We start from the raw sequence: 10,616 nt of genomic DNA on the forward strand, positions 1-10,616 counted from the left end.
TGGTAGTTGTAGCTGCTTGTGCTCTAGTTCTGAACGGCACGATTTCTTGTCTGCAGCGCCACGTGACACATTGCGTTCCCTGACTGATGGCAGTCCTTGAGGCACGTGGGGCTAGGCAGGCTGTTATTAATGAGATGTTTTTCCTGTGCTTAGCAGAACCTTTTATTCTCACAGTCCCTTACACCTGGAGGCTGAATTGCTTGCTTTTGTGTTCATGTTGTTGCCGAGAAGAATGTCAAATCTGCAGAGCTTTAGAGCCAGGAAATGCCAGGATGGTTTGGGCAGCATCGTTCTACCTCCTGGCATATGTGCACTCTCGTGGCGTGAGCACGCTTTGAATTTCCTTGCATTGCTTTCGCCTCACTTGTGTCCCGCCTCAAGGAGATACAAGAGACTTTTATCTCTGCAGGAGCAGGCTCTTCTTCCTCCCTGCTACCTTCTGTTACGCTTACTGATCCCAGTCGGTCACGTAAACTTGGATTAAGTGCATTGACCTCGGGGAGCTAAACACCAGATTTGCTGTGAGCACGAGTACGGTGACCCAAATAGAGGTGGAGATACAAGAGGCAACCTGCGAGTAACAGGCGGGCACAGAGAAGGTCTAGTGACCAAAGCACTGTCCTGGGACAAGGGCCAGACATCTCCTTGTTGCTTATTCTGTATGACAAGCTGTTGAGCAAGCCTGGGGTGGGATTTATCTGTTGTAGCTGGCTAATCTGAGTGGTGAATCCAGGCTCAGAGGATGCGTTGCCACATGGCTTTTAGTGGACCCGTGGCTAGGGTAGGTGAGGCATACGTGCTGGTGGTTTATGCACATGCAAAGATGCAGATCAGCTGGTGAAACCTTGGCTTTACTGCCGGGTCCTGGCTTCTCCTCCTCCTTTCCTGCCGAGTTCCGGAGCCCTGCTAGTGGGACATTGCTGCTTCTCCAAGTATGAAGAGCATACACCGCTCTCCCAGGCACGAGGGATGTCAGCTTTTGAGTTTTCATCGTGCCTCCTAGCTGCTTTTTGATAGGTGATGACACTTTGCAGCCCTTATATTATCCTGACAGAGCAGGCGCAGGGCCAGGTTGAGTTGTATTGCCCTGTAGTTTTGGCCAGCATCCGTGTTGGGGCTTTATTTACAGTGTGTCCTTGGTGCCATCAACGCTCCTCTCTGTGCCTGTCAGCTTGTTGCTGTAATCCATGGTCTTCCTTGGCTGCTCTCCCTCTCCCGCCCTGCTCCACGGATACTGCTCTTCTAACGCCTGCTTTGCCTCTTCTCCCGCTGCCTTCACACGTGCGCGTTCCCCTTCATGCTCTGTGCATGCCAGGGTAATGTTTCCTTTGCAGTTCCCTGCGGCAGGTTTGCAGCGGTTGTAGAGAGTGCCATGTCTGATTTTTGGGGATGTTGGGTGCTGTTTCTGAGGCGCTTTGTACAGATGCTGGAGCTATTCAAAGCATGTTGTTTCCTGGGAGCATGTGGGGGACGTCTCCCCATCTGCGCACTGGAGGGATTTTGGGGCTGGGGAAACCGGCCCTCGAGCTAGAAGAGCAGGATTTGTGTGAGTGTAGCAGCTAAAGGGGCCACCAAAATAGTGCTTTGGTGTTAGAGACCTAACCCCTCCTCAGGTACCAGGTGCCTACAGGTGCTGACCTGAATCAAAACTCCCGTTCCTCTTCTCCTGTAGGAATACATTCGCCTGCTGCAGCCGTGGTGCCACGTGAACATGGGCTCCTGCTGCTTCATGATGGGCAGGTGCTACCTTGTCATGGGTGAGGGGCACAAGGTAAGACCCTCGTCTTCTTCCAGCACTGCATCCCTCTGGGATCTGGGACCTTTTTCCCTTGGGAGGGAGGAGGTGCACAGGTAGGGCCAGCCTTGTTTCTGCTGTGCAAGTCGGGAAACACCCATCTCGAGCTCTGCCTCCTTTGGGGCAAAGAATGAGGTTGGAGAGGGGTGGTGGGATCTGCTTTTGGGGAAGTTCTCGTTAGCTTGGGGCCAGCAGGTCTCGTACACTGAAGCTGGAGTGGGCAGCGCTGTTCTCTCACTGGCACGGGAGGCTGGGTCAGTCCCCCAAGGGGCACACGCAAGCTGCTTTCCGGTCTGCTTCTAGGCTTTGGACTGTTTCCGCCAAGCTGCGTCAGAGGTGGGAAGAGAAGAGTTCTTGGACAGGCTGATCCAACCTGAGGAGGGTGAGACGGTCTCCGCTCCCCGTCTGCAGTACTACAACAAGGTACGCTGAGCTGGCCCAGCGTTACGTGGTCTTGACCGTGTAAATTGGCACCAAGTCATTCCACACAGACACTACTTGAGAGAGAATTTCTGCTTGGTCCCCAGTTTTCGGGGAAGTGATTTGAGACTTGGAAAATGTACTTTTTTGGGAGGTGAAACCTCAGATTAGTCTGTTTACTTTCTTTGGGGGGAGATGACGAGGTGACTGCAGTATAAAAGCTAGGTACTTTCCACCTATTATTTGCCTAACAGCAAAGGACTTTGTTATCCAGCAGAAAAAAAGACAGAGTGAGATCCAGCTGCTGGAGGCAGAGGCCAGACATGTCCAGGCTAGATGTAAGATGCTGCTTAAGGGGAAGGTTATTAACCTTTGAGGGGAATTAAAATGAATGTCTTTAAACTGAGATAGGATCTTTCTTCTTGCATAACGCCATAGTTCAGACAGGCTGCAAGCTTGGACCTAGGCTCGTTGTAAGGGATTCCCTGGTTTTAAAATGCAGAAAACAAGGATTGTCAGGTGCCCTTGGAGAGGGAATTCTCCCTCTAATAAAGCTGCGTATGTGGTTGGGACCAGAATCGTTTACCTGTCTGTTGCAGGGGTTTACTGTAACCGTGAACACTAAAATGTTTCAGAAAATTCACATGTGCAGAGGTGAATCCTCCAGAAAAGCCATAGCCTGGACCTGTTGCATTGGGATTCATTTCAGATCTCTGTGACTTAGCGAAATCTTTCCTTTTTCAGTCTAATCACTTAAAAACGTTGGCAAAATCTTTTGCCTGGTCTTATGGGTTAGTAGGGGCAAGAATAGCTCTTAACAAACAAACAAAAAAACCCCTTGCCGACCGAACCCATTCTTCAGTATTGCTGCAGCCAGTGCTGGATATTGTCTTCTCCAGGTTCTGCGCTTGTTGGACATGGTGGGTTTACCGGAGCTGGTCATCCAGCTGGCTACCCTGGCTATCATGGAATCGCCGGATGACTGGAGAAGCCAGGTACAGGTCACCTCTTTTGCATCAAGATGTTTCTTCAGGGAGCTTACACAGGAATTTCTTTTTAAGTTGTGTAACTCGAAACGTGCTGGTTTGTGCTCTTCGGTGTTTTCAGGCCACTTTGAGGACTTGCATCTTCAAACATCACTTGGATTTGGGACACAACAGTGAAGCATATGTAGCCTTAACGCAAAACCCAGATCCGAGCAGGTAGGTGGCAGTTTTATGCCTTTATACTCCCTTGTCTCAGAGGTCCGTGTACCATTTTTTCCATCAAACTGAAAGGAAGTTTGACGCTTTAGGGTAAGACGTGGCTGCTGTGTTAAGAGGTACTGTTTAGCACCTTTACACAGGTGTGTTTAAAAAGGCACACTTTGTTTTTGTAAGGACAGCTGGGATTGGTACTATCTCAAAGGAGGAAACTGGAGGAAAAAAAGAAAACACTGCTTCAGAGAAGAGCCAAAAGAATGGCTAAAGGATTGCATGCAGTATTATATGTCAAAAAGCTTTAGGAGTCCAGTCAATTTAGTTTAATAAAGAAAAGACATGAAGTTGAATTTTCAGCTTGGGTACCATCTGGGAAGTGAACTGGGTAGAGGAAGCTTCACCCGAGCAGAGGAGGATGCAAAAAAAGGAATAGACATTCAGAGGAGCAGTAGGAACACGTTTTAACTGAGGCTGAAAAAAATCTTACCAAATAGAGCTGAGGGAGGGAGACTGCCTTCCTGAGAGACCTTTGCAGAGGATCCCTATTTCCAGCCCAGGAGAAGTCTGAAGGGACTTCTTGGTTCTAAGCCAGAGGAAAAACAAAAAATAGTCCGTGGAGCCTGTCAGAAAGCAGCATGTTCATGGCTTAAAGCCTGCATCCTGGAGAAGGGTTTGTTCCCGCTCCTCCAGAAGGGCTGTGCTTCTCTCTCCGCAGGCAGCTGGACTGTCTACGCCAGCTAGTGGTGGTTCTCTGCGAACGCTCCCAGCTCCAGGACCTGGTGGAGTTCCCCTACGTGAACCTCCATAACGAGGTAATCGGCCTGCGCTGGGAAGAAGTGGGGCACGACCGCTGTCTTTAAAGGGATTGTCGACCCATTGGAGCCTCTGTGTGCTGCAGGTCGTGGCGATCATCGAATCTCATGCTCGAGCGGTGGACCTGATGACCCACAATTACTACGAGCTGCTGTACGCTTTCCACATTTACCGCCACAACTACCGCAAGGGTAAGGCTCGAGGTGTGGGCGTGTTGTAACAGCCTGACCTGCCTGGGACACCGCTTCCCCTGCCCCTGCGGGGTGGCCTGTCCTTGGGTCTCAGCTGATGTATTCCGCTTCTCTCCTCAGCTGGAACAGTGATGTTTGAATATGGCATGCGCCTGGGCAGGGAGGTGCGGACACTCCGAGGGCTCCAGAAACAGGGAAACTGTTTCCTCGCTGCTATTAACTGCTTACGGTTGATCCGCCCAGAGTACGCCTGGATAGTGCAGCCAGCTTCTGGAGCTGTGGTAGGAAATGCTGAACTTACTGTGAACCCTCTGACCTGAGCTATTGACTGTAGGGACACGTAGAGCTGTACGTTTGGGGAAAGAGCTTCCAAAATCCTTTCCTATGTGAACAGAGGCGTTGGCTGCCTTAATCTGCTGCTCTCATCTTGGCCAGCTTGTGCTGGCAAGCACTGTCTTGCCCCGTTCAACAGAGACATCAGTCCTACCCGTCACTCTTGTGCCATTACCCCTTCTTGGAGCAGGGTGGAAGCAGGACAAACTTTTAGGAGGGGGCTGGTGTATAGATGTGGGAATATATCGCATTTTGTTGAAGACAGAGCAAGTTTGGGGAGCCTGAATAGCCAGAATACCAGTCAAAAAGAGAATTACTGTAACATGGTTTGTGTTTCAAATCTGTTTGCAGGAAAGGTGGTGACCGTAGCCCGATCAGCTAATGCTGTGCCGTGTTTCTGATAGCCAGAGATAAATGTAACCTGAACTGCCAAGCGGTTGTTTGGCTTTTCTCATTCAAATCAAGGCTTGAAATGGAGAGCCGGTGTTGGGGCTGTATCCTATCAAGGCAATTTGTCCCTTGGACACCAAGTGGACGTAAACCCTCTTTCTGCTTTTTCCTGCAAGTACGAACGCCCTGGAGCATCCCCGAAGAGAAGCCATGATGGGGAGTGCACGGCTGTTCCAAGTAAGTGCCCAGTCCCACTGTGTCCTGTGCTTCCACAGCCTCTGCCCTGGCCGCAGCTCTTCTGCTGCTGGGTGAGCTGGGAGATGGCTCAGGGCAGTGCTCGCCTCTGTCAGATCAATAATTTGGGGGATTGTAAGGCGGTTAATTCTCCCAGTGTTAGTGTCTCCCTGTAGCGACATGCTGCAACGTAACAGCTATTCCCCAAGGAGCTTCTGTGCATGCTCCTCTGCAGTCTGATGTCTTGTCAGCGCTTTTGCTTTCAGTGGAAATAACTTGCAATTTAAAAAAAAAAAAAGAAAAAGCCTTTGTAAGGCAATTTCTAGTTGTCCAAGAGTAGAAACAACAAAAGTCTTGAAAACTCTGCTGACATAGCAAGTGTCTGCTGGTAAGATCTCCACTCTGCCTGTGTCTACCAAAGCACAGGATGGTGGAGTTGGGTTAGACTCGTAATCCTCAGTATTGCAGTAGAAAAATTTAAAGTCGGGTATTTTTAAAACAGTTATCTCTGAATGAACTCTTTTGTAATATATGCCTGGCAGTCAGAGCAGCAGCTGTTACCAAACATTAGATAATGTCTCCAATAGAGGAGGAATGGGAGGTTTGTGTCAAGGAGACTGGCACATGGCAAGGAAGGGGCAGCAAAACCTGACCCGTCCTTTGGTCCTTTCTGTGGTATGACTCCTCTTAGGATGGCAGAGGGGTGCAGACATTTCGCACAATGCCCGAAGAGCTCTTTTTAAAATGCTGAGAGCCCTTTGCATCTGCCTGTTACAGCTTCTCACCAAATCGAGATCCTGGAGCTGGAGGATTTGGAGAGGGAGTGTGTGTTGGCCCAGATCCGGCTGACTCTGGTGCAGCATGACCTGTCAACAGCGGCTGTGGCAGGTAAGAGGGATGCAGCGCAGCCATCTCTCGCTTCCCCTCAGGTTTTTGCTAGTTATAATGTTTTCAGTCATAGCTCAGGTAAGGAATCAGCAATTTTGAGACAAACCCAGGAGCTGGCAGGGACCATTCAGTTTGTCTCCCTAGCATGAAATCTTGCCACCAAGTTCAGCAGCTTTGGAGATGCAGGTCAGGAGAACCAGTTTTAAGTTTGCCACCATTTTTTGGCTTTGTCGAGCTCTAGTCGTGGTCTGCAGCATGGGGCTGGGGTTGAGTTCATGAGCTGGGACAAAAAGGCATCTTTTTGTCTTGCTGGAAATTGCCCCCAGATGAAGCAGAATTAGAAAGCCTGGGGAAAAAAAACCCACTTCCTGCAAGACGTAAATTATTCTCCTGGACAATCCTGCTTCACAGCACAGTGTTAGCTTGTCAAAGTTGTTCCTTGTTGAGGAGCAGAAAGCTACAAGTCTCCCACCCTGACCCTTTAAGTACCACTCTGATACGAGTTATGCAACATGTACACGTTTTTTCCCCTTTAAGTATCAGAAGGAGATGACTTCCCGGTGAGAGATTGCAGGGAAAGGATTGAACGAACAGCTGGTCTGAGGGCAAACTGGAGACGCAGGGAGCTGAGCGCTACGGTTTCATCTCCCCTCCTGCTGCTGCCCCTCCTTCCTGCACTGGCAGAGCTGAGCTGATGCCTTGTTTGCTTGGATACAGGCCTGCTGCTCCAGTGACAAGGCTGTCCCCTCCCTACTCACCTAAACAGCTGCAGGATTTGACTATGGGCCGTACATTGCTGCCTGTGTCCCTCTCCAGCTGATGCCTGCTCAGGGACAGCTCTGTGGGTCACTGCTGCTTTGTGCAGTCCCTCCAGGGATGGCTCTTGGGCTCATGAGATGCTTCTGAGGCTAAAAAAGCCTCAAGCTGTGCGATGAGAAGTACGGCTGCAGGGTGTTTTACTTTACACTGGGCCATTAGCACGGTGCCACTGTAACTCCACTGCTGAATTGCGTGGGCTTAGGCCCCAGTGAGCACTGGGCTGTGACTGGGGGAGGCACTTACCTGGTTCTCCTTTTCTGCAGGCAACTCTACGCCTGAGGAAACGGTTGCTCTCTTGGTCCGGGCCGGCCTCTTTGATACTGCCATCACTCTCTGCCAAACGTTCAAGCTACCCTTGACGCCCGTCTTTGAGGGACTCACTTTCAAGTACGTAGCGAGCTTCTCCTCCCCGCCTCAGGTGATGCGTGGCTGGAGAGACGTGCGCTGCATGATGCTTGCAGGGCGCAGCTTGCAGCTCCCCAGGGTCAGAAGCCAGCGCTGTTGCGACCTGTCTGCTCACCGTGGCTGCCAGCGCTGCGCACAGCCTCGGCAGCTGCTGGTGTGGTTTTGGGGTGGAACTTGCTCTTCACGCCTGAAAAGGAAAAATAAGGGAGCCTTGCTGAGCAGGTAGGGATAGAGGAGAGATTTCCCCTGGTCTTGGGGGAGAGAGGTGGCATCTAGCAGTCGCAGGTGATGCCAACCCAGGCACAACCATCATCTGGATACCTTTCTGGTGAGCTGGCTCGTGGCACGCTCCTGCTGATGCCCAGTCAGCTGCTTACAGGAGATTTGTCCAAGCTGTTGAGCGGGCCTCACACAGCGGTTGGACGAAAAAAAATGTCTGATCTCTGTGCTAGCCGTTTGCTCTGATGCCTCATCTCGAACCCCAGAATTCCTCTTCTCCTTCGCCTCTCCGTGCTTACAGAAGGTGCGTTGTGCCTGCAGAGTTGTTCAGGAGCTCTGCTGTGACCTGCTCCTGCGGCTGGACGCACAGAACACATCTCTTGCCCAAGCTCAAGCCCTAAAGCTTGGTCACATCAGAGTGGTTATTAACTCCTCTCTGGCACTTAGAGCAGCTTAGAAATCACTCTAATAGCTTTCTTTTCCTGCCAAGCCAGCTAATTCGTAGCTGTTGCTTGGGAATAGTTCTGCGAGGGGTGGCTTTGATGCTGGCAGCTGTGGCCAGGCAGGGTGAAAGGGCTGGGCTCTGAAGGCACCCACCTTTGCACTGCTGTCTTTGCAGGTGCATCAAGCTGCAGCTGGGAGGGGAGGCCGCGCAGGCGGAGGCCTGGGACTGGTTAGCAGCAAACCAGCTCTCCGCCCTGGTTACCACCAAGGAGTCCAGGTAGGTCCTTGTCTGTGGGGAAGAAGAGCGGAGCGGCTCTTTGTGAGAACGAGAGTCATTTCTGGAGGCAAAAGCCTTGCAAGAATCCAGAGGGTCACAGGTTCATAAGACCCCCTTAAAGCAGACCTGCGGGACTGGAACATCGGCAGAGCTGTGCTTCCACACTGTCGCCGCGCTCTCCCCAGCCTGGTGTACTCAGCATACCCTGCTTTGCTGGGCCTCAAGCGCACACGTTGAACCCAGGCAGGGGGACAGGTCCCCTGGAGCATGCCGTGGCCTCACAGACAGTGGCAGGGGCTGCTGGCACAGGTTCTGAGGGGTAATATTGCCTTGCAGCGCCACAGATGAAGCCTGGCGGCTGCTGTCATCCTATTTGGAGCGTTACCCATCCCAGAACAGCCTGTACCATCGCTGCGTCATCAACAAGCTCTTGGCACACGGGATACCTCTGCCCAACTGGCTCATTAACAGCTACAAGGTGAGAAGAGGGGGAGGGTCACTGCTCAGCACGTACTGCCTGCTGGCCAAAAAACCCCAGCTGTCCCCGAGCTGCCAGATCACCTTCCCGTCAACAGGCACCTCCTCGTTGCAAGCTTCACCCCACCTTCCTGTTCCCAGCTCCAGGAACCCATACCAGATGCTTTGTGCCCGTTACTTGAGGCTCAGAGCAGGTTCCTCTCGGCATGGTGGTGGCTCCTGGCTGACGATTCCCTCTTTGCTTGCAGAAAGTGGATGCTGCCGAGCTGCTGCGTCTCTATCTGAATTACGATCTGCTGGAGGAGGCTGTGGATTTGGTCCTGGAGTACGTAGATGCTGTGCTGGGCAAAGGGCACCGGTACTTTGGAATCGAGGTGAGCTCACCTGCAGCATTGGGATGTGGGTGGACTATTCCTTGGGGCAGATCCCACTTGGGGTTTGGGCTTTGTGCCCATGATGTGCGTGACAGTGCTTCCAGGAGAAATGGGTGTAGATAACCCACCCTAGAGGAGAGGGGACCATTTAGTGGGACCAGTGGGACAAGCAGGTGTCAGGACATGGCGGTTGGGAGCTCCTCCTCGCCGTGGCTGTAGGGAGGAGCATTTCTGCCACAAGCACAACGCCCCACAAGGGTTCCTCTCCCCTCCAGTTCCCACTGTCTGCCACAGCCCCCATGGTGTGGCTGCCCTACACAGCCATCGACCAGCTGCTCCAGGCACTGCGGGAGAGCACCACCAACCATTACAATGTCGTGGTAGGTACAGCTGCCCTGGGAAAAGGAAGGGTGCTCCCAGACACCCTCCAAAGGGAGCGCACCCCAAGCTGCCCTGTGCCCGCTCCTGCTCTTACCCGAGCAGAAAGAAAGTGGGAATGGGGTGCGGGACGGGGTGGGAGCCCTTGTCTCTGACACCTGCTCTGTCCCTCGCCCAGCTCTATCAGAAGCTGCATGACAAGATGGAGGACTACCAACAGAAGGTCAGCGTGGCCACCCGGGATCGCCTGTACCGCTGCAACTAGTGGCAGCCCCACGGCCTGCAGGCCCCCGTCTCCGCCCCAGGACAGCGCCTGCTCGAGGTGACATCCCCGGGAGTTGACACCGTCCCACCGCACGCTGGCTCAGCCGCTGGTGCTATTTTTAATCATTTTTTCCCTAAGGGTCCGGTTTGGGGAGGTGGAATGCACCTTCAGCGTGTCACCTTCATGTCCTGTCTGGGGGGGTGAGTGGTGATTAGCAGAGCTCTGGGGTGCAGCTGTCACCAGGGCAGCCCCCTCGTGCTCATCCTGTACCATACGCGGCAGCTTTTGGTGTTTCCTTTATTTATTGTTGTGGTTTTGGATGAACTTTAATAAAATCAAAGTGTTATTACAGGTCTGTGTTGGGCTGGGTGCTGCTCTGGGAGCTCAGCGGGGATTTCACAGGGTTGAAGGGTGAAGCAAGCGGGGGCTGTAGGGCTCTTCTCCCCCAGATCCTGCACATATAGCCGTTCCTTATAGGGGGCCGTGCTGGGACAGAGGTATAGGGCAGCGTTGTGCTGTACAGCAGGGCAGAGCTGTGGTTGGGGTGGCACCTTGTTACAGGGCTGAGGGGCAGGGCTGTGCTATGGGGCAGGATGGAGCTATACACTGAAGGGCCAGCACCGCGCTGGATGGAGCTAGAAGCCCGAGGGGCAGAGGGCTATAGGGTAAAGGGGCTGTAGCCCCTGGGAGCAGCG

General features: G+C 52.6%; 1 protein-coding gene across 1 annotated transcript in view; it reads left to right on the plus strand.

Annotated features, from left to right (window-relative positions):
• NUP160 (nucleoporin 160kDa) overlaps positions 1–9,948 on the plus strand; it is a gene marked incomplete at its 5' end in the record, with an annotated part of 27,788 nt that extends 17,840 nt beyond the window's left edge. Inside the window, 15 exons of the mRNA XM_009701524.1 lie at positions 1,673–1,771; positions 2,099–2,218; positions 3,115–3,210; positions 3,323–3,417; positions 4,130–4,226; positions 4,313–4,418; positions 4,539–4,699; positions 5,318–5,378; positions 6,153–6,263; positions 7,346–7,469; positions 8,326–8,427; positions 8,764–8,905; positions 9,153–9,278; positions 9,554–9,658; positions 9,835–9,948. Coding sequence (XP_009699826.1) covers positions 1,673–1,771; positions 2,099–2,218; positions 3,115–3,210; positions 3,323–3,417; positions 4,130–4,226; positions 4,313–4,418; positions 4,539–4,699; positions 5,318–5,378; positions 6,153–6,263; positions 7,346–7,469; positions 8,326–8,427; positions 8,764–8,905; positions 9,153–9,278; positions 9,554–9,658; positions 9,835–9,921 — 1,632 coding nt within the window. The remainder of the gene's footprint in view (positions 1–1,672; positions 1,772–2,098; positions 2,219–3,114; positions 3,211–3,322; positions 3,418–4,129; positions 4,227–4,312; positions 4,419–4,538; positions 4,700–5,317; positions 5,379–6,152; positions 6,264–7,345; positions 7,470–8,325; positions 8,428–8,763; positions 8,906–9,152; positions 9,279–9,553; positions 9,659–9,834) is intronic.
• Positions 9,949–10,616: the final 668 nt, after the last annotated feature.

The sequence above is a fragment of the Cariama cristata genome, unplaced genomic scaffold, assembly GCF_000690535.1.
Source record: "Cariama cristata isolate BGI_N322 unplaced genomic scaffold, ASM69053v1 scaffold4326, whole genome shotgun sequence".
Lineage (NCBI taxonomy): Eukaryota > Metazoa > Chordata > Aves > Cariamiformes > Cariamidae > Cariama > Cariama cristata.